Here is a 25,005-nt window from a genome sequence, read left to right as displayed (position 1 = left end):
CTCAGTCATTTATTCACTCATTCACTGAGACATTTAATATGGAACACCACTATGTTTCAGACTCTGTTCTAGGTAATGGGGATGAGGAGGAGTCATCATATGAAGGCTTATATGCTCAGGCCTTGTAGTCTAATGGAATAGAAAGATCCTGGCTTCAGCAAATGACTGAAACCTTGCTCAGATAGAACTGCTTCTCCTAGATATCAAATTCCCTTAATTCAGATAGAGCAGACATGGTGGGCATCTAGGCATGCTTGCCAGCCTGTCAATGGAGTGTGTGTTAGTGAGACCAGACTTCTGGCATCTTCCAGTTTATTCCTTATAAGTGACTCTCTATTCTTGTGGTTTTGATATTTTTACTCTAGTAAATTGCCATCTCTTTATCACCAGATGTGTTGTGATGTTTGGTTTGATTCTAATATTATATATATATATGTATATATATATATATAATATTAAAAGTAAATGAAATCTTTTGTTCTTAAGGGAAATTACATAACTCTGTGTCAAAATCCTACTATTACACCATTTTACCATTTTATACAAGAATGGAAAAGACAACTGACACTTGGTGAAGCTTAATCTCTAGAGAATACCATCACATCAGGCTCACACATTCAGGAATGGCAAAACGGAATGTTTATTACCCATAACACTTAAGGAATCCCTTAAGGAAACTAAAGTAAAAGTATTATGATGCCACGAGTCAATAGAATGATGAAGATATTAAAAAATTAAGCCTTCGGCAAATTATGCATTTTTTAATCTGAGTTTGCTGTCTGTTTAAATCAGTGGCAAAGTGCATTCTTATTGTATTTCTAAAGAGAAGAACTGAGGGATTTATAGTACACAAACAAAAGCCATGATAATTTTACTCAGAGTACATTCATTTGGAAATCACTGTATCTAATATTTACAATACAGATCTATAAAGTTCTTGGATATATTTTAGATGGAGTATATACATTATCATTAGATCTAATATATGTATTAGATCTTATAAAAATCATATGCATATATATATTTATTTCATTTTATATTTATGTAAAAAGTATCCATTACATTTATCTGGATACTTTTAGGAAACTTAAGAAACTTGTCCAAGTTTTATAGCTAGTATATCCCAGAGGTAAGAATTATACTTAAATTTTGTGACTCTTAGATCCAAATTTCTGATAAAATAACCATACAACTTTTTGAAAAGGTTGCATATTAACACTTTTATAAACTTTTTTGTTCAGTCAGATTTTTATAAATAAGCTGGCCTTAAAGAAAATTTTTCTCAGTCTTCTAAAATTATCAAAGAAACAAAAATTATCCAAACTACTATTAGTCTTTTTTTTTTTTTTGGTACACTAAAGAGCTTCTCCTTTTTTCTTGCTTCCAATAGAGCCTTGCAAATTCTGTCAGAGCCCATAGAAGAACCTAAAGAATAAGAATGAACCAGAGTTGTTCTCTCAAATAAAATAGGAGCTAGAATACATAAGAGAAAGATGTTGAGAGGACAATGACTTTAAGCAAAGGGATTAGGATTTCTCCTTTCCCCTCCTGCAAGGTCTTAGTCATTTTTATCCTCACCTCAGAATAAAGCACTTATTTGTACATGATTTTGTTAGGTACAGTACATGTGACCTCATAAAACATACCATTGATTTGAGATTTAAAGTTCTAAGAGAAAACTGAGAGAAACATATAAATAGTGACCTTAAATGTCAAGCCAGTACAAGTAGTCAGGACAAGGAAAAAATTATTATTGTTCCTAAACAAGTTTCAGAAATTTCAACATGATTTTTAGCACAGAACGAGTAGTATGTTGATATTGGTCATGTGAATATCCTCATTCATTTATTAACTAATTTAATACTATACATTTTTGAATACTCTCAAATATCATCAAGCCACTCTGCTAGTAGCAGAGGTAAATTAGGTAAATTAGCAGAGTCCTTTCCAGAGTCCGGGAGTCTAGTGGGTAGACAAACAGATATTCAAAATTAGCTTATTGTAACACACTTTGGTAATTACAATGATAGAGATATGGATTGAACATTATAAGAAAACCAAGGAAGATCAACTAACTTACCACAGAGATCTGGGAAAGTTTTCTGGAGAAGGCGTGGCCTGATCTGAGTCTTAAAGAACATTTAATTTAGCAAAGGAAGACCTTGAATTAAGGTAACAGTCAGCACAGAGTAGTGTGTGTCAGGGATTACAAGCACCATTTCTCTGAAATATAAATCATGGGTCAGGGGTAGTGGGAAAAAACTGAAGATGGGGACACAGGTCATGAAGGGCTTTCCATGGAGGAACTTTGACTTGAATCATTTCAATACAGTAATTTGATTAGAAATTGCTCTTAACCTTTGACTTCAATTTTGGAGGATATCATATCTAATGGCACAATCCCAGTCCTTACATTTTCTATTTGGCCACTGCATCCCCATTTGGCCTCTACTTTTTTAGGTGAATTAATTTTGTATACAAAAAGGATATATTTATTTATATTAGGGAAATTGAGTAGCAAGAGTACTTGGCTTCAGGTTCTATTTAAATAATCAAGGAAAGATGAATTGGCAGACTGATTTACCTTTCCCCTAGTCACCCATGAGACATTTCTTGAAGTTAGCTAAGAGTCCTAATGTTATAGATCACACTTTATTTAATTTGGATAGACACAGCTGGTAGTTTTGGATACATCTCATACTTTGGATGAAAGCAACACCTGATTTTCCTTGCATGGATGTGGGTTCTATGATGAGTAATAAGAAACAAACTTATTTTCCAAGAAAATTTCAGATTATATAATTTTTCCCCCTAAGGACACCATTAGGCCTATTTGGGACATCCAAATAAATGCATTAAAAAGCAAATTACTTTCTTTTAGGATTTTGAAGAAAATTAACATTGCTCCTATGCTCCAGAAACAAAAAGGAATAGACCCAATAAATTCTGTATACAAAAAGAGATGACCAGGTGCGTTCAAAAGAATGTTTTTGTCAACACAGGGATTCACTATAAGAATGCCTTAAATATCATGTTTAGCTAAGATACTTTAAATTTGATATGACAGTAGTGAACAAATATTATATGTTTAATTCTACAAAGAAATGTTAATATATATAGCCATCCTGGAGTCATAGAATAAATGGAGGGAAACTTTCAGAGGAGAGCAAAGAGCATTTTTTATATTGTTTACAATCACAGTAGTGTATTAATGCTAAGGAAATACTGCTCAAGAGTTAGACGAAAGAGCCCTTTGGATTTGGCCTATTATTGAAAGAAAGATGCCATTTGACCTAATGAAATCAGAAATTGATTAAATGCAGTTCATCTAAGGGGAAAAACGGTCGCGGAGTTACTGCCAAGGTCAGGAAGAGATGGGGTGATCTAGTGCTTGAGTGTTGATAGGGTTAGATAGACTCTCAGAGTAGCTGATGTTACAAGATACATGACAATGGACACCCACAGTTCAGAAGGCAAGATCAACCCCTTAGATGGGAAAGAAGAGATTAATCAGAATATTCTTTGCTCAGTTTATAACTAGGTCCTCTTTCAAATGATTCATGGAGAACTGAATGTTTTGAAGAAACTGTAATCTATGGGTCCCAGGAAAGCAGGGATTGCTGCTAACTATCTTGGGAACACATGTCAGAACAATTTCTTTAGTCACACAGTGCCTCAGTGAAGCCCTGTAACCTTCATGAATAAAATCAGTTTGACAAAGTATTTTGGACGCCTGATTGTCAAGTGTGTATCTAATCTTTACTGTTTTTTTCCCCCTCATAATGTTTAAATCCTCCTGTTTTAGCAACATACATTTTCATTTAAAATTTTTCCTTTTTTTCTTCAGTTACAGAAATATTTTGAAATAAAGAACTCCCTTAACCTGTGGAAAACATAAAGAAAAGAACTGACACTCACTGTTCCTTTGATACTGTCAGTCTTATGACTACAGTAAAACAAAATAAATTTTATTTTCACACTTTTCTTCAGTTGTTTGTTTTCCTCAGGTGCATACTGACTGAAACCAGTCCAAGGTAGTAATATTGTTTTTAAGGGGAAAGAAACGAGAGTCAGATGTTTGACCAGGGAAAACCTTTTTCCCTTTGACAACACAATAACCCATAATACTCTACATAAATATTATGACTTTTTCGTTGTTTCCAGGTAGGAGATTTTCTGTTTCTTCAGGGCGAGATATAATTTGTTTGAGCAATTTTAATATTGTTTTCATTTTCTTGGCAGATGGCTTATTTATCTTCTTATTTTCATGCACTGGCAAGCTTAGGCTGTTTTATACAAAATTCTTAAGAGGAAGAAACTTTAAAATATGTCTTTATTGGGTCTCCAGAACAGACTTCACAATATGTGTTTTAAACAATTGCTAGTCACATATTCATCCAAGAAACTAGTGTGACTTTTCCTTTTTGGATAATAATAAACATCTTACAAATGTCTTTAATTACACTGCTCCCAGAAAGGCCACAATGGTCACAAGAAAAAATATATTGGCTTTTGGGGGAAAAAATGGGAAAATAAAGAGCTATCAGTGTTTTGTTTTGTTTTTTATTTAAAGAGGTCTTAATGTAATTCATATTCAGAAAATTTGATCTTTAGAAATTTTCAAGCCAGAATTAGAAAATATGTATGTTCTTTATTGAATTATGACCATGAATAATAATACTTTGTGTGTGTGTGTACTCGTTTTTAATTGTGAAACTCTTCAAACATACAGAAAACAAGAGCATCATGATAACTCCTATAGATACCACCTAGATTCATCAAATATTAACATTTGGGACAATACCACACTTAATCTGTCATTACACACATTTTGTACAAAGAGCATCTGCCCTTGCCAAGGACTCATTCCCTGTCCGTGCTGAAAAATCTTCCTTCCCAGTCCTTCATTCTCTCTTTTCCCCACTATTTTTTTCTGGCTTGGAGGCTCTGCATCCCTTCCTTGACACCACTGAGGATTTTCAGGGTCCAGGAGCCTCCTAGCCAAAGCCGTTCTGATCATTCTAATTGCTTTGGTGGGGTTGGTACAGGAGCAGGGGAGGAGGAAAAGGGAAACCAGATGGAAAGCAATGCTACTGGAAAGTGTTAGCTCTTAGGGCCAGAGGTGCAACAAACTCAGAACAAGCTGTTCCCTCAAAACAACATTCTGAATGATTGCAATAAGGGTAAAGTGTGCTTTTGTGGCTAGTATGTGGTTTCCTTATGAAAGTGTGCTGAGTGAGATCTAAGCAACCAGTTTACAACTGGATTTTGAGAACGTAATCTACTTACAGTTGTGGATGACCAGTGTTATAATTATTTAGATTAGTACAAAAAATAACTGCCTTCTCTATCAGACTTGTTTTCACTTGGCATGATCATGATTACTTTGCACACAAATTTTTAAATGAAGATATTATTAAAGGTTCACAAGTATTTTCATTTTCTATATTGTATGAATATCTCATCCTAATTTTTCCGTTCCTGTCTTTATCCCTGTAGCCTTGTGCGCACACCCCTACTAAGGGGAGATGCAATTGGGAAATCCATATCTAAATACTTTCAGGATCTCACCTATAAAACATTTGCTGTTTATGAAAACTTCATTGAAAGACAGCTAAAAGAAAACTCATTTTCTTTCAGTTCTCTCACTTTTTGATTTTATTCTTCTAGTTCATGTTTATTTTGGGGTGCTTATTTATAATGCTAAAAGTGTCAATTTTATATAGAAGTTATCCAAGGTCTCCACGCATGGATTTTACAGTTTAGCACCTGATCAGCATGTGGTATACCACTTCTAAAGCATAACCCAAATACAAAATATTTTTTTAGAAATTGAAAGTGCAAATGAGTGAAGTCACGAATTTTAGTTGTGTACCTTCAGGTATATCCATTAATGAAAAAGAATGAATAGATGAGTGAATGAATAAACTAGAGCTATGCCTAAAGGAATAGCGAAATGGCTAGATGCTGAATCCTTTCCATCAATAGGAACTTCTTCATGACCAGCTCTTCTGGGCATAAAAGAATCATGAGTATCTCTTGGCTCCCTTCTATTATTTCCTGGTGTGCTGCTCCCAAAAATGCCCTGGCTGCCATTTTCACCTGGGGAGTCGCCAGGAGAAAGACCAGCTGCTCATATTTAGAGTTTTGTAGTTATGACTCCCATATCCAATTCTGGCTCTTTCCCCCTATTTTCTCATACTTAGGGAGAGGGTGTCAAGTATATATGCCCTTCTCCATTCTTCCATTAGACACTACCCTAGGTTCATGCCCCATTTTGGTACCATCTGCTTGGGGACACAGAGGATAATAATAAGAGCTCCTACTCATTGAGAAAATGCTGTGAGCTAAGTATTTACATGTCTAATTTCAAATTCTCATGCTATCCTGCAAGGACAGCATTAGACCCATTTTTATAGATCTACAAAATAAAGCTCAGAAAAGTTAAGAAACCTCTCCAAGGTTATCTGATGCAGGATTTATATTTGGGCCTTTCTTCTTTGCCATCAGTGGAAGATACTTCTCTTTCCTTGGAAAAAATATGCTAGCATTTTCTTTGATTGACTCTCCACTTTCCATTAACAACCCTCCCTGGAGAGCTGCTCTCCCACTCTCATCCCATGCTGGTGTCCTGAATTTCCCACAGTGATTTGGCCCTTACATTGAATTTTCTGGCTTCTTGTCTGTTAGACACAACTGATATCTTAAAGTATCTGATTAGTCCTTACTAATGTTGGCAGGTTAGAATCATATTTTAAAAAGGAAAGTATATTTAAGCACTTAACTTTCACAGTTCACTCATTGAGAGTACATATTTTTTCCCATGTTACCCAGAGAAACTGGACAATGAAATGACCACCTGTTAGCTGCTAATGATGTTCACATGCCTTTAAAAAAAGTAATTCTGGCTTTATCTGTCTACAATCTTGGCGACAAAACTCATGGGAACATCAAGGGCACAGGAAGCCAAAGGCAGCAAACTGACTATAAAGTTTGTGCTTAGACTACTAATAAGAAAGGAGATACTGTGAATCTCTAATTCCACATAATTATTTAATCTCAAGAGGGTAACATAAAACTGAATGCATGTTTTAAGAATCTCAGTTTGGGTGTTCAAATCTAGGACTGAGATCAGAGGGGGTTTCACACAGTATATTTCCTACTTGAAAAAATATTTTATAAAGCATCAAATATAAAATATGCCAATCATTATTTCAAATGCATAATCTAATTTGACATTCTGTGGGTGTGTCTATCATTATGCCTTTCAAATGAAAATCAATACATAAATAGTGAAAGAACTTAATTTTAAGTAATAGACGGATATTAACTATATCCTACATTGCAAAAAAAAATACTAAGACTTAAAAAGGGCTTACAACTATAAATACCCATCAAAATATAGAAATGAGGGGCGCCTGGGTGGCTCAGTCGTTAAGCATCTGCCTTCGGCTCAGGTCATGATCCCAGGGTCCTGGGATCGAGCCCCGCATCGGGCTCCCTGTCCGCGGGAAGCCTGCTTCTCCCTCTCCCACTCCCCCTGCTTGTGTTCCCTCTCTCGCTGTGTCTCTCTCTGTCAAATAAATAAAATCTTAAAAAAAAAAAAAGAAGCATTTTCTAAAATTAGGGCTAATATCATAGACTAAATGACCCCTTTATTTTAATAGTAAAATCAAACTCCAGAGACATTTGGTTTTAGTTCTTTTGCTAGTATGTTTTAGGGTCCCTATTTAAGTTTACTGATATCGATGCATCTCATTTTTAATGTAATATTTCCATCCAAGTCCAAAGTTGATATAAACTAAGTTTACCTTTTATTTGTTCACTTCACTGTAGTGTAATGGTAAAGCATAGGCTCTTATCTCCAATTGCAGGGGTTTGAAACTTGTCTCCATAACCTGTCTTTGTACAAATGGCCTTAATTCTCCATGCCTCAGTTTTCTCATCTATAAAATAGGTTTAGTGGTAGCACCTGCTCCGTTGGGTTAGTGGGAGGATTAGGTAAGTCAACATTAATGAAAACTTAGAACAATGCCTGGTGAAAAGCAAGTGCTCAATGGTGGCTACCTGTCATTATTTTTAAACTGCAAAGGAAAAAGTGACTATGAGATCCCTAGAGAATTAGGTACATTTTAAAATGAGTAGATAAATCATATGCCTCTTCCCTTGTCTCTAGGCAGGATTGAATTTAAGCCTCCAATACACAAATAATTGTCTTTCCCAGTCAAAAATAAGTTCTTTTTTTTTTTAATGTTAGATTTTTTTTTAAAGATTTTATTTATTTATTTGACAGAGACAGAGACAGCGAGAGCAGGAACACAAGCAGGGGGAGTGGGAGAGGGAGAAGCAGGCTTCCTGCTGCGCCGGGAGCCCGATGTGGGACTTGATCCCAGGACCCTGGGATCATGACCTGAGCCGAAGGCAGTCGCTTAACCAACTGAGCCACCCAGGCACCCCAAAAATAAATTCTAAAGAGGAGTAGCTGGTATTCTATCTGTAGGAAGATTTTTTTCCCTAGTATCATCCTAAAACATTTCAAGGGACTATCGCTGAACACAGAATCCATTTGCTTCAATGCTTCTCAAACACTTTTACAAATCTTGATTTTCTCCCAACCTTCAGGCTCTAGAAGCAGGTCAAGGTATCCTCCAAACCTCTACTAATCATTGCTTCACGTATCCTATTATATATACACTGAACAATGGTCATATAATTAACATTAACATACTCACATAACATTAACATACACACAATTGAATTCTAATTCTAAAATCTTACCTTAAATTTGATCCTATGTTAAGTAAAGGGGAACAATGACCAGGAATTAAAGGGAAACATTCAAATGAGATAACTCCAAACTGTACCACCTTATGGAACAATCTTTTTAAATGGCATTGCTAACTCTCCGCAAATAACTCGATTTGCAAAGCACCATACAGATTAAGACATTAACATTGATCATTTTAAACACCAACTTAACACAACTGGTTCGCTAAATGTGTTTCTAGCAGTTGTTGAAATAATGGTATGAGTTCTTGAATAATGACTTAATTTTGAAAGGGTGCTTCTACTCAAAGTTGTCATGCTATTTCTAGATTTTTAAGATCCCAATAATTTAGCTCTGGAAGATAAGTTATATATAAATAGCTTCTCTCTTCCTTGTTATATGCATGAGAGAGTGCATCTATGTTTATATATACATACATATATATGTGTGTATATACATATAGTCTTCCCTAATGCACACAAATTTATGCATATACACATATAGTCATTTAGCACATGTACTCATGTACACGTGTAAATATTCTGTTAGAAGCCCTTCTCTACTTGCGGAGTTCTCTTTAATTCAAAAATCTAGAATGTAACTATACTGATCTTAGATCAGAGGGAGAGGACATAAAAAATAATAATTGAGAGTAGGTGATCCAGGAATGGTACTATAATTTTTGAGACTTTGGGAAATTGGTTTGCTTTGATTTGAGACACCTGCTTTGATTTTGGAGATACCTTTCAGGAGGCCGAAATCCAAACCAACTGTGAGATATGTGTAACACCTTTTCATAATCTCCTTTTATTGAGGAGGAAAGAGTGGGGCAAGGTTGAGAGTTATACTCAAGAGCACTATATGGTGAGATTGGTCCTTTTTACTCCAAATTCCCTTTTTTCAGAATATTAGAATTTGATGTGACCCCGGAGAACATATAATTCATAACCCACATTTCTAAATCTTTCTGGTGGTCTGGTAGTGTGGAAAGTTGCATAGCCTGTTGGTTTAAGTTGGGCCAACTGTGGTGGTCACTCATACATCTTTTAATGTATGGAAATCAAATAGTCAGCATACCAAGGTTTGGAGACGCTTGACATTTCCCACTTTCAAAATCAATCATCAATCTAAACGCCATGGCTATTACTCAGAGATTCAGAGCTTTGCTCCAAGCAGAGACCATGACCTTGGAACAATTATTTTCTCAAAAGGCATTACCAACAATGATGCGAGCAAAGCGCCCAGACTGCCCTCCAGTGTATGAATCCCTGGCCAGGAAATGGCTACGAATCTTCCATGAGTAGTATGAGTTTGGCTCAAATCTTATTTTGATGCATTTATATTTCATAAGCATTGCATTTAGACAAAGTTAAAATCAGCAAGCAAAAAAAAAAAAAACTTACTTAAAGATTTTCTGTGCTCTGGTTTCTGTTCTTTTATATCATTATCGTAGTGACTTAGTAATTCAGTACTGGAGGATCTCTGGATTTTGAATAATTCCAGGTTTCTTGATGAACCACTTGGATCCTTTGGCTGGAAATAACAAACAATTAGACCGAATAATTTTACAAGGAAGAAAGGATTCACCAAATAGCTTAGTGATCTATTTTGATGTTAATTTTAAAGGGAAGACTGAACTAAGATAATTATTTAAGGACAGGGCCTCTATGCTAAGCTCAAATTTAATAATAGCTATATATATATATATATAAAACTTACTAAATGCTCTGCATTACCCCAAGCACTCCACATGTATTAACTCAATTAATCATCACAGTAATCCTATGAGGTAGATATCATTATTACCCCTACTTTCCAGACAAGGAAACTGAAGCCAAAAGAGATAAGTAATTTGCTTAAGGCCACACAGCTAGTAAAGGATGGAACCAGGATTCAAACTGAGGCAGTTTGACTCCAGAGTCCACTCTTAACGACAACAAACTCTGTGTGTGGGTGGGTGGATGTGGGTGTGAGCACTCAAGCATGCCTGGATAAGGGGACTATATGGTTGATGGAGAAAAGTCAATTTTTTATTTTTTAAAGTTTTAGTCCCAAAATGATATAAAGGAAGACTGCAATTAAATAACAATAAAATCACACCGAAAATGCAGTATTTTCCTATTATATACCTTATTAAAAGCTCTCAAGAATAGTTTTTCCTCAAGATTTTGCAAATATTAGTGTCCAAAAATTAGATGTTTGGTCTAGAATCAGTATATAATGGTAATTTTAAATAATTTGATTCTTTAAAAATATACTCTGAATGTATGATTTAGGGTAATTTTATGAAGTTTTAGATTCATAATTTTCATGAGAAGAACAATCTAGTTTCACTGGAAGAACAATGAAAATCAGTATAAAGGATTATTATTTACTGGTATTATAACAGTGAGTATGGGCTTAAATACATTGATATTTATTTTCAAGAATATGTATTACAGACAACATAAATTGAAAATGTGAAAACTCAGTAGTCATTAAGTGCTTGTGTGCTTTTTACAGCTTCTAGTAAATGAATGTCCATGTTACTTCAGGGGAAAAAAATGAATGCACTGTGTTTTTCATTTGAAAGAGAGAAATCAAATGACATTTAGCTCTACGAATCACATCTGTTGAAATGGTTTTTAGTGGACTTTATTTAAACTTAAAATAACTTAATATCTCTCGATCTATAGGATCCATTTAAATGTGTGTGTGTTATATGCCTAAGCAACAATTTAAGTGACAACATTTTAATTAATAAAGGTAACAGCCAAAACAAATACATACCAATCTGTCAATTGCATTTTTGATAGCGTGGAACCAATCCAGTATGATGAAGTCAATATCTGACTGTAGAAGGAACTCATTTCCTGATACTGTTGTGATCTGAAAAAAAATCGACAGGTAAGCAAACCACATAAAATTGATCTCTTACATCAAAAAAAAAGGGAGATAGATATTTATATCTCCAAGATATATATATATATATATGTTGTTTAAAAAACACACTTCAATACACCAAAATATTTTCTTATATTCCAGTAATTGTCTTTCTGGGAACTGGGAGACCAGGATCATTTTGAACTGCTCTCTATAAACTGTTTTTTCATGTCATAACAAATACATTATTGTTTTAATAATAGAACGATTAACTCAGAGTAGGACTAAAGTTGCATTACTCCAACTCAAGGAGAAGCAAGTCAGGAAGTTCAGAATGATGCAGACAGTACCCACTTAAGTCAGAACCTAAGAAAAATGCACCCGGGTGTGTCAGAATTCATTCTGCACTTTTGGCTCTTTCCTGTTTGTCTTTTTCAAATCTAATAGTATCTCTATATTTGATTTCCTTTTATGGAGGGCTGTAAAACAGATTATTTACCAAAGAGACTAATGCAGACTTTTCCAGAAGGTCATTCAAATGAATAACATTTGGCTACTTCTACTTTCCTATCATAAAGATCCATAGGAAAGTAATACAGGACTAATTTCCCCCACAAAAGGAGTGTATTAGAATAAAAGTTTATTTACATATTTGAACCTCTCATGGAGAGTATTTATCAAGTGAACATCCCCATTCCAGACTCTCAGAGCTATTAAGTAGTTGGCAATATTTAACATGCAACTATATGTTTTTCATTACAGCGAATCTTTTCCTCTCCAGCATCGTGAGAGAAGAATGTGACCCTATAGAAACAGAGCAATGCTCTTGATTTCACACATAAAGGGCTACTTAGAGATGAATTTGATTAGAGTGGGTGTGGACACACTTTCTGTATTAGGCCATCAATCTGAACTGTGAAGATTTTCCCTTTGTATTGACTTTTTGTTTCAACAGGAAGATGAACATTTCCCGACTACTGTCACAGATCAAGCAAGGCTTCAGAGGTTTAGAGGACTGACATTTCAAAATACTCAGTCAGGAGCTAGTCACCTCTTCTCAGCTTTCCTTGCTCTAAATCGGAGGTGAACACTGACATGTGCCCACAGGTTCAGAAAATCACAAATCATGCTTTAGGATGTCTCTATAATTCTATCATTAAAGTGACAATTATTACCCAAAATAGCTCACTCTGAAGGTTTCAGTGATTCTTACGGCAATATTTAATGACGATGATCCTGGAGTTTTAAAGAAATCTTCGATTACACACATACATATATATTCTCTCATCATTTATTTTTAGAAAAAACGATTCAGAGATGCAACATCACACTCAGGGCTGCAATGCAACCATTCTTGAGTGAGATGCGTTCCGACGTTTTACAACTGTAAGGAGAGGAACTCTCCAAGTATATGCAATTATGAGAAGTGAAGGATTAGAAAATAAGAGGAATTTAATTATCCACATTAGAATTTGACAGACTACCGGGGCCAATTGCTCTTTTTTTTTTTTTTTTAAGTAAAATTGCATGTACGATTTGGGATGGCTCAAAATAGCCTCCAAATAGTCCTCTGTTTTATGTATCTATTAAAAGACAGTTAAGCTGATGTTTGCCTAATTATCTGAACACCCTAGCAATGTTCTTTACTTACATAAAGTTCCAAATATTTACTTTATAAAGTGTTGCCACAGAAATAGCAATCTAGAAATATAAGGTCACTTGTAACTAACCTAAGAAAACCGGTAATGCCCTTGGCCTCTACCTTCCTCCCAATCTAAATTTAAATATTTTGATTATGAATGTATTAAATAACATCACAATTTGTTAACACACACAAAGAAATATGAATTAGCCCAAACACAATGTACAATCTAATATATTTCTCCGCCATTATAAATAAACCATTATTAAAATTATAAAAAGAAACATTTCAAAGTACAAGAAGCAAACATAATTAGATTTACTATATTCTGAGGGTTTAGGAAAGAGCTCGCAGTTCAGTTTTCAGTCCAGTAAATTCAAACAGTGATAAAATGTAAATACTTCAGCAGTACATTTGCATTTTTGGTGCATGCTATGCAATGAAAGGGAATCTTTTACTGCCAACACAACCAAAAACAAAATGTATTTTAAAAGTTTCTTTATCCAAATATATGACTGCATTAATCGTACATAAGCAGTGATTTATGAATTCATTTGAGGACGCTGGATCAGAGAAACTCTATGAATGCAATTCATTCAAAATATACTATCAGAAAGATACAGTTCACATTCTTTCCTCTGTCTTCCCACTAATCTTTCCAGTTACTAGGCAGTCTGGAGAAGTCTGCTACTGCTCTCTACAGTTTAAATGCATCCACTTCTTAATTATAGTCAGTAATTGACTTTGTTCTGCTCTATCCCAGACATACACAGGAAAGCAGTTTCAAAGTCTTTGACTGCTCAAGTCCATTTAATTCAGCTTCCTAGCCACATTTTACATTACCTCCTTAAGGTTTTCTGATAAACGGTTTGCTGAATCATATTTGCAGTTTGAACAATCAAATTTTCAACACTCTTGGGGAAAAAATACATCAGTAAAGACTGTTAGCTTTGACTGAACCTTTTGATTGAACAATTCCTGATGACAATCTAAAGTGATGTAAAACTAATAACAGGCATAAAAGATTTGATATTAAGCCATGCTAATGTATTCTTGGTATATCATGTTTTGCTTCCGTGACAGATGCCGGCACGAGGTGGATGAAGAAAGAACTTACAGCAAGCACAACGGGTTTAGGCAAGAGTGGCTGGTCTCCATTTTGTTCGAAGCCTACTATAGACAAATATCTCTTGAAATCCCTCCTTGCCACCAACTCCTATTTTGAAGGGATATATCCTGGCACCAAAGCAATCTTAGCGAAATGTGCTAGTGTTGTCAATAATAGATATCTTTAATTACCTGTCTGGGGAAATGTGCCTCAAACTTTTCACACTCAATAAGGATCTGTCTGAATTCTTGCAGGTGACACATGGATGTCTAGGAAATCATATGAATGTATCCACTGGGCAACATGAAGAATAGATACGTTCTTTAAGGCTTTTGGGTACCATTTCAACAATAGTTTTCCTCTGGGCTAGGAACCTAGGTCTGTGTCCTTCTTGTGGTTCCTCTGAAGATGGAAGCATGTTATCTCCCAGCTCCAAAATCCACCAATAAGTGATGAGGAGAGAAGAAATTTGTTGTTCAGGCTTTAATTAACACATGGAATATTATTATGCTAATTTAAACATCTTTGAGGAGTTTTAATGAGTAATGTTTATGTTTATTTAAGTATTGCCCTTTTCTGTATTGTCAATTAAGTATTGCCCTTGTCAATATACAGTCTGGCATTTAGTCTTTCCTGTGTTCGATTTTAATTTAAGTGAAAAGTAATATGTAGAATGGCATTAAACTATTAAAAATTTCTGTAATTTGGCTTACCAGAATAGAAACAAAACTTTTTAGAATTTCACATTTTTTTCCTAATTATAAGAATAATTGTATTTATTATGAAGAATTTGGAAAAAATAAAGATAGCAAAAAAGCAAATTAAAACTATTCATGACTCCACAGAGTAAACACTATGGACATTTTAATTTAGTTATTGCCAATCTTTTATAAATAGTAATCAAATGTATATGACAATGATCCATACACAACTTTACGCTATGGATAGATACCTTATCAATAAAACATATTTGATGGCTAAATATTATTGGCTATTTCCATTGCAGTTGACCTCAAATGCATGTTGAGACTATCAAAGGTGCAAGAGATATGAGTGATATGTGTTCCCCTCTTTGATAGTAGCACCTTTCCTATCACAGAATAAATTCCACAAATAATTCTTTGTTCAGGAGACTGAGAGGGGTGTCTCTGACCAAATATACCCCTAGTCATCAAGGACTGATTAAGCATCCATTAAGTGCAAAGCACATCACTAGAAGCTAGGAGTACACCCCCCCCCAAGCCTCAAGAGCTCACAATCTGTTTGCATAAATAGGACATATGCATATAAAGATAAATAACAATAGAAAATAGCTTATACCAAGTCCCAATGTGAGTGGCACAGACAATGCTCATGTCAAGATTTCAGAGGAGGGAGTAATTACTGCAGACACATTTACATCCTGGAATTATGCATAAGCAGTTGGTCATGATACATTATTTTTTAAAGGTTGATTGTATCAGAACTTTAGTATATTAAGGATATGAATACTACCACTTGGTATGCAAAGTGATATCAGCTTTAATGATCTCAAAGCACATAATAAACATTCTTCAAATGCAGCTTCCCTCCACTATCATAAAGTAATTTTGCAAATGAAGAAAATGAAGCAAATGAGGAAAATGAGAATGTCATTCTATCAAACTGGCATCATTTAAAATGATAGAATTAAGAGATTACAAAGATCTTGATTTCTAGTTCACTAGTCCTCAGCAAACAATCTTATACAGTCAAGGACTCAATGCATATGGGAAAAGGACTATGGTGATTTGGTTTCAGTTGTGAAATCTGGAATGCAGATCTTAGAAAAAAGTCCCTTGTTTCTTTACTGTTATGTTAAAGATAGCCCAATTTTAAAGGATCACCCAATATCCTTATTCAGATGTTTTCATCTTTTTTTTTCCCCCTGAAAAATAACTACTATCCTATTATGAAAAAATATATCTAAAACAGGATTGGTGCATCCACAAAAATTCCTTCAAATCAAACAATCCTACATTTGAACTAGGTATCATTCATATTTTGCTTATGATCAGTCTTTGAATATGAACCAAAGGAGAATTTATTCCATCTTAATGAAGCTGAAACTACATGTAGGAAATGTGTAATAAATATGCCAAATATTCAAACAGTCCTAAAAAATGTTAAGTGATATGGCTACAAGGATTCTACAAATAAGTGGATTACCCATTTAAGAAGATGGAATTTAATTGGAATTTAATTACTATTGTATTTGGAGACACTTTGGACTTCATGATGAAGTCATTATATTTGAATTAAATTAAGTAGTATAAAAATTTATGTCAAAATATACTAAATTCATTTGAAGTGAATATAAATTATTTTTTTGAAATTAATTTTGGCTCTATCTTTATTGAATTCTAACAGCATAAAATATAGGTATATATTTTGGCTACATTATAGTGAGAGTTCAAGACCTAAAATTGAAGAAATAATGCTTAAAAAAAAAACCCTCAGATTCACATTTTTTTCATCTTGCATCACACTCCACAAATATCCATTTGATATAGCTGATCAAATAAAGGTTGTCATGGTTATACTTATAGTTAAATTACTTGGTCTCAAAGGTGTTTATGACCACCGATGAAATTACATTATCAAGCTGCATGTCTCTCTCAAATTACAGTCTGGTTTGAGTAACTCCTAACATTTTTCTTAACATGTTGAGCAAAGTTAACATAAAATTATGGTAAAATATCAGTTAGAAGTAAAAGGTCTTCGGGGTCCCTGGGTGACTCAGTCCTTAAGCATCTGCCTTCAGCTCAGGTCATGATCCCAGGGTCCTGGGATCTAGCCCCACATCAGGCTCCCTGCTCAGCGGGAAGACTGCTTCTCCCTCTCCCACTCCCCCTGGTTGTGTTCCCTCTCTTGCCGTGTCTCTCTCTGTCAAAATAAATAAATAAAATCCTAAAAAAAAAAAAAAAAAAAGAAGTAAAAGGTCTTCAATTTGTCTTTCCAAAAATGTTTCTTGTTAAAACATTTTGTGAGAAAGTATCTGCCTTGTGTTCCCAATGTTGCTAGATGTTAAGTAAATATATGCTGATTATAAGAAAAAAAGTTGCTTTGGCAACTCTCTTATTAAAATGCATTTGTAACCCCCATCTGTCATGAAAGTTTTGAAAAGTTTGTTTACTTTGGATAGCAGCCTTATCCAGGGTTACCCTAGCAAACAATGATAGCAGTCTTCAGAAGTTGTGTGAAGAACAAGCCACTAGGGATCCATTTTTGTTTTAATTGGCACACACAAACACTTTTCTGGTCTGTCAGGAAGATCAAGCTAATATGCATGGAGGGTGTTATATTCTTAGCTTTGGGGAGCAGTAAAGCTCCCTTTATTTAAGTAATTTAAATGATAGACTGCAAAAACTTCGCAAGTCAGAAAAATGTTTTATACTTTCTTAGGGAATATTTGTTTTAAGCAACGGAAAATGTTCTACATATCTAAAGATGTTGAACCTTATGTTATAATTACCCTTTCTTTCTTCTAACTCCATGAAATATTCTTAAATCCACATGCTACTAAATAAAGCTAGCCACCAATGGATCCTGAATTTCCACAACTCCCCCTGTGTTAACAAATGTGTGTTCATTACTTTCCAGATGTTTATTGGATATGTTTTCAATATGTTTGGGGTTGATTGATTTGCATGTACATTTATTGAAACCCTCAGTGGTGTCATCATATCAAAATAACCTGCCCACGTAAGCAATTTCTTATTTAATGGAAAGTAAACAAATGTTAGGCTACATAACAAAACAGATCCCCAAGTGAATTCCAAAATCTAAGGTTTAAGTCCCACCTTTCAAGAAACAGTGCTTTTTAATTGAAATTGAGCTGTACCTTTGACACCCAAATAATTTGGTTCATGCAGATTTGTTCTGCATAATAAAACTGGCCCTACAGTGAATATTCATGTCTATATCACTTGCCCACTCTACCTTTCTATTTGTTAATGAAATACCCAAGCCCCAAATTTATGTCAATCAAATAAATGTTAAACAAAAACTCGTGTGCATTCTTTTATCAGTAGGAAAATGTTTTAAGTACTGAGAAACAGTCTTCTCAATATTCATGAAAGAATACTATCTAAGTAATTAGTAAATAGTTTAGCAGTTTCCACAGTTTTGCAGGCAGCTACACCAAAACTTTTGCCTGTGGTGCTCATATGAAAAACAGCAGAAAAAGTGACTAATCGAAGCAGTTGGTGTATAAAGATATCAGCTTAGCGTTCTATTGCTGTTAACGTTAATTTCTAAATTTGGGGGAGTAGTTGTCTCTGGATAAACTAATCATCCTAGGACTCATGTTTGCTGGTACCCACTGAATCAGTCACTGCCAATCACGGATCAGTTTTTAATCTGAGCTATGTTCACTGTGCAAAATTACTCGCTTAGTCCCATGACATTTGGAAACTGCAGCTCCCACTATTTTCAAATTGGAATGATTTTCATTATGTCTGTTATTTATGCAATGCCCGATTTTAAAAAATTAACAAGTAAAAAAGTATAAATGTAAAATCTCCCTTTCCCCAAAGTATACTAAATTATGGTCTATCCTTCAATATTTTTTGACCCATGGATTAACATTATATATGTACTTATATTATAATGAAAATATCATGTCATGAAAAATTTTTATGCACATAAATATCTGTACTACCATCCTCTCCCACATAGATTTAATAACAATATCTTTTGATTTCCCCACCACCTCATCCACACTTTCTCTTCCAGTCCATATTCCATATTGTAGCCATTGTCATCTCTCTGAAATTTGGATCTAATCATCCTATTCCTCTGCTTGATTACATTCTGTGACTCCCCACAGATGTTACATTGCAGTGCAAACTTTAATTCAGCCTACCAGACCCTGTGTTCTCTGCCACGTACTCATACTGCAGCCCCCTGCTCTGTATTTCCCTTTGCATCTCTATGACCCAGCCATATTGAATTTTTTTGTTCCCAAGCTGTCCCATACTCATTTTCATTTCTTCCCTTAGAGTAGGTTTCCATTGCCCAGAACCCTCTGATTCCTCTATCATATCATTCAGATCAATTTAGATGTCACCTTTTCAGAAAAGGGTTCTCTGAACTAGATATACCTCCTACGCGCTCCCATGATATCTTGATCCTACTTTATTATAAAGAAATATTGGTCTGCATTGCAATTCTCTGTTGATTTCTTTGTTCCCCCTACTACACTATATTCACTCTGAAGCCAAGGGCCATTGTCTACTTAATGTGTGGCTGCACAACCCACACCTAAGAGGCATTAAGTAAATAATAAATAAATGAACATTATCTGCCTTCTATATTTCAGTGAATATATTATATGCTAATGTTAGATATGCCACAGTATATTTAATTCATCCTCCATTGTAAAAAAAATTATGGTAAATAAATTTATATTTAGATTTAGCCAGCTGGACTCAGTTTAGATGATCCCAATTTTATTGGCAACATCCAAAGCATCATAGTCAGGGGCCAGCCGAACATAGGCCTTTTTCTCTCCATCAAGCCTGATCAAAGTGTTAACCTTGGCCACATCAGCGGCCTTCTTTACAACCATTTGATCTTGTGCTTGTTGGTTTTGACATCCACAATGAACACAAGTGTGTTGTTGGCTTCTATTTTCTTCATGGCTGACTTGGTAGTCGGGCGGAATTTGATGATGGCATAGTGGTCAAGCTCATTTCTCCTGGGGGCTCTCTTCCAAGAATATTTGGGCTTCCTTTGGAGATGCAGTGTCTTGGCCTGCTGGAAGGTAGGTGACATGCAGATCTTTCTTTTGTGACTGTGGACGTCTTTAAGTACCGTGTTCTTGACCGTCAAATCCTTTGCTTTGGCTTTGGCTTTGGGAGGGGCAAGAGCTTCCTTCCTCACCTTCAGTGCCATCTTCATGAAAGGCATCCATTGTAATACAATTTTGAGGGTTGCAAAACCACTGTGTACTTTTAGGCAATGTAAGTAGTTTACTTTGACATCTACTAATACCACTTTTATCAGAGTAGAGTAGGCAATCCATTACAAAGATTGAGAACCGCAGTCTGAGGTTATATTTTCCCATCACTCAACAAGTTCTAGACTTCAGACAATAGGATTAAATTTGGAAGAGTCAGGAAGCACCAAGAATGGGTCTATATTTCCATACATATTTCTAGAATAGAATGTTCTTGATTATACTGAGTTGATAATGTGGGAAATTGGATGAAAGTTTAAGATTTTCAAGAGTTAATACTTAGGTTAATGGGTCAAGTCTTTAGAGAACCTCAGTGATGCAAAGGTGCTCATTGCTTGTCGATCAACATTGCAGCCATCAATTTCACTAAAACACGATTAACATTAATGAACAAGCAAACTGTGGGAAGACAAGTAGCAATATTTATGTTACCAAGAATTTTATTTAAAAGTATTAGCTAATTAAACATACAGTGACTTATGCAGAAATGGGTAATTGTCACAAGTTTATTACTTACACGTTTCCCATTAATAAGTGCTGAGATTGCACAACAAGAATAAAAGATGTTGCAGTATGTATCTCTATGCTATTGTAACATATTTGGCCATGATGATGAGTGTTTATAAAACATTCAAGAATTGTTCCATGTCTACTTACATTAATGAGAACACCTGTTAACTTTAGTACTGTACAGACTTATTTGCATTAGATTCAGGTTTTTGCATACTGTACATCACTTTTTGAAACAATTAGATGCTTATAGAGAAATATAGCTGAGTGAAAAACAGCACCTTGAATGCCTTCCGGCTCAAGACAATTCAATTCCAGGTTTCAGTGAAAAACAGAAATCTGCCGAATTACAACACTGACAGTTAGAAGTGAAGGTAGGAGTATTTCATATATATTTTTTTACATTCAGAGAACAGAAGATACATATTAAAATCTGTGCTTTAATCTTCAAGTAAAATCACAACCAACTAAGACAGTTTCCAGACAAGGATGCCAACCAGTAAGAAATGACAGTGCCGCCACAAAGTGGATTCTCCGTAATCTTGGGGACTTCTTACCCAAGGATGATCTCTTTACCAGTCCCAGAAAGCCAGACGATTTCCACAAGTTAAAATGTGCAGACCACTGCCCACTTGGTATTGTTTACAACTGTTGGCCATAGGGCCCTTTCCATGTGAGGACAGCACTGAAAAGAGTAAAGGAGCTGAGGACACTCCCCCCGTTCCCCTGAGTCTGTCACTTCTGAACTCCCCCCAGTCACCGCATAACCCAAACCTACCCACTTAGAAAAAATACCGTAATTCCCTCAGAGAAGCCAGTGAGTCTGCCTTATTCATTACTCGGAAAAAACAGTAGTAACTTTTGTAGGTCTCACTCCATTGACACATCTGTCTGCCACTCCCCATAGGATGTTAAAACTGCGATTTAAATATTTTCAGTTATTGAATAGGGAGCACTCGCACAAATCTGTGGATTCACAGCCTCTATGATCATCATTATATTTAAGAGGTGCAATATTTACAACAAAATGACTCAGTTGGTGATACATTCTAAAGATAAATGTGTATTTATGATCTGAAGAAGTGTGATTTATAACTACTTTGTCAGACATAAACAGAGCGCCTATGTGCTATTCTAGTAAATGCAGATTAGCCAGGGCACAGATGAACTCTTTTCATAGGATTAATTCTACCTTGACCTGGGAAATGAGGGAACTGAGGATTCCCCTTGGAGAATGTGTAGATCACAAGGAAGAATGGTATCTATTTCCTTCTCTACTGGCTCACTATACAGTCCGGAAAGAATAATAAATATTAGGTGAGGATTTGTGGATCAACTAGTGAATTTTTTTAAGATTTATTTATTTGAGAGAGAGAGAGAGAGCTGCAGGGAGAGGCAGAGGGAGAGGAAAAAAGTCTTAAGCAGACTCTGCACTTAGTGTGGAGCCCCACGTGGGGGCTCAAGCTCACGACCCTGAGATTATGACGTGAGCTGAAACCAAGAGTTGGGTGCTTAACCGACTGTGCCACCCAGGTGCCCCTCAACTAGTGAATTTTTGTCATCTGGAATCCAAACCTATGTAATTCAAGAAGTTAATACTATAGTAAAACCTTACTTTTAGGTTCTGAAAATTTTGAAATTGTATTTAACCAAGTACTTGACAATCTAGATTTTGTCCTCCATAAAGTAGCATCTTTATTCATGAAAGATGATGCATTAAGCATATGTGTAATTAGGATGTTCACAAATGAGAAATTTCTCTTTTCTCATAAACTCTAGGCTTAAGTAAATTGAAAATTTTGAATTTTTTTTCTGAAAATATGCAAAAATGATAATTCTGCCTATTGGAGAAAATCCCTATTTATTCAAAAGAGTTATCTTTAAGCAAACATGTAAAAAGTATCTGGCATTTTAAAAACTATAGTTTAGTGGCATATTATATATAATACAATGGTATGTAAAATATAATTTAATGATACTTAAAAAAAACCACTTGTGATTATATGGTAGACAATGGCATCTATCAGTTGAGCAACAGGACACATATTTAATAATGGAGACATTTGACATTTGGAATGATGTACACATTACTCTATACTAAATATATGCAAAAACACTTAATATTCCTTATTCCCCTGCCCAGCCAAAATGATATTTGTGTTAAAAATAGAACCATTTAAAAATGTTGGACTTAAAAAAGATATTGGTTGCATTATTAGAGACTATATAGGGTGATTACATAATTTATTGCTTAAATTGTGACAATTTTGAAACAAAAAGGTATTATTAATAATTACACCAGGACAATAGGTCTACCTTGTATACACTGGGACATATGGATCGCTATTTATCATACACAACAGTGGGGAGCGATTCAACAGCCACTGATCTTTAGGGGCCTAGAGAACTCCTATTAATGTCAAATTCTAGGAAGTGTGAGGTATTCTAAAATAAGTTAGCAGTGACCTTTGCTCTTAAGAAGCTTATAATCTAATGTGACAAATAACAGCAACATGGGAAAACAATGAGAAACAATAATTAAGATTTAACACGGGGCCTATACACTCATTTTTAAGGAACAAACCACAATTTCTCTAAGGATAAACTGGAGTCCTCAGGGAAGAAGGTTGAAGAAGGTTCTTACAAGGACAGATGAGACTTAGAAGAAAAGGAGGGGAGAGGGAAGGTGACAGGAGCAGTTTGTGCAATCAGTGAGAGGCAGGAAAGAACATAGCATCTCTAGAGGACATTCAGAAGCTGTTCCTAAGTCTTCTTTGTGGGTTCTTATCCCTTGGCTCATCCTTAAATGGAGGTGTCCATCAGCATTCTCTCCTAAGCCTTGATTCTTCTCACTTAAGGACACACTCCTGAGTGACATTATCAACCCCATTTTGTTTTAATTGGAGTTATAAACTGATAAATCCTTAATTTATATCTCTAGTTCAGACATCTTTACCTGTTTAATATCTATTTGGTATCTATTTCAATGTAAGCCCTGGTCTGATCTCTCTACTACTAGTTTGGGTTTTTACAAGCCATTCTCTACAACCTCTTATTAGTGAATTCTTGATTTCATCCTTGGAGATCTTTATAAGTAGATTCTCATGCTCACTGGGACCTACAGAATCAGACTCGAGGAGTGGGGCCCCAGAATCTGTTTACAGAGCTCCACATGCAATTTGAAAGTTACTTGCTGCTCTAGACTTTAGGTAGATGATCTCCAAACCTATACCTGTCACACGTCATTTAAAAGTCACTGACTGGATTCTTATTATCTTAAAGATAAGCCTAAATTCTTTAATATGGATGACCAAGTGCTTCACGACATCTCTCTCTCTGTCTCCAACCTTTTCTCTTCAAGTCCTCTACTTACTAACTACATAACTTTGAGCAAGTTATTTAGAATCATTGTGTCTCAATATCCTCACTTATAACTTGATGAAAATTGTAATACCACATAGGACAATTGTGCAGGCCATATGAGATATAATTCAGGAAAAGAATTTAGCATAGTACCTGGTAAATAGTTAGTACTTTAAAATACTATGGTTATTGTTATTTGATTCTTTGGGTTCCCTGGATTTTTACAAACTTACTCTTTTCCTTCAGGAAACTAGCCATATATTACCTACTCAGGAAAGGCTTTTCTAACCTCAGGTCAAAAAAGAAGCATCCCTCTGGTCGTCCATACCTACTCCATCGTGGTGTTTATCCCACCATTGAACTTACCAAATCTCTTGTCTGATGTTTGCTACACTTTAAACTCCTTGATGACAATGATCGTATGTCCCCAACACTTAGTGGATCATCTGGAATACCACGGGCCCTCAAGAAAGGGTTATGGAATGAATGGAAGCTCAGTTGACATAGGTTAATACTATAGAGTTGTAGTATTCAGATAACAGAAGACCTTTACATTTAGAAACCATGTTTGCTTTGTTCCGTTAAGCAAGAGGAAAGCAATGCTGGATCCCTGAGCAGATCTATGCGTAGAGCTGAGCATAGGGTCAGAGGGCCAGACGCATTCGCCTAAAGCTGGATCTGTATTGCAACTGCCCTAATCGCCGGCAGGACTCTGTCCTCCCAGGCTGTGCCAGGGCAGGTCGTATGAAAAGACGATACACCACTTCTGCCTG

The 25,005-nt window shown here is 35.3% G+C and overlaps 1 protein-coding gene and 1 pseudogene across 1 annotated transcript in view; both read right to left on the bottom strand.

Annotated features, from left to right (window-relative positions):
- Positions 1 to 25,005, bottom strand: part of ARHGAP15 (Rho GTPase activating protein 15) — a 606,659-nt gene that overhangs the window by 290,642 nt on the left and 291,012 nt on the right. Inside the window, exons 7-8 of the mRNA XM_021695830.1 lie at positions 11,537 to 11,635; positions 10,171 to 10,300 (exon numbers count right to left, since the gene is read on the bottom strand). Of these exons, the coding sequence (XP_021551505.1) occupies positions 10,171 to 10,300; positions 11,537 to 11,635 (229 nt within the window). The remainder of the gene's footprint in view (positions 1 to 10,170; positions 10,301 to 11,536; positions 11,636 to 25,005) is intronic.
- Positions 19,835 to 20,295, bottom strand: LOC123324300 (annotated as a pseudogene).

The sequence above is a fragment of the Neomonachus schauinslandi genome, chromosome 3 (genome assembly GCF_002201575.2).
Source record: "Neomonachus schauinslandi chromosome 3, ASM220157v2, whole genome shotgun sequence".
In the NCBI taxonomy this organism is placed as follows: Eukaryota; Metazoa; Chordata; class Mammalia; order Carnivora; family Phocidae; genus Neomonachus; species Neomonachus schauinslandi.
Note: the sequence above shows the minus strand (reverse complement) of the source record. Positions and strands in the feature narration are given on the sequence as shown.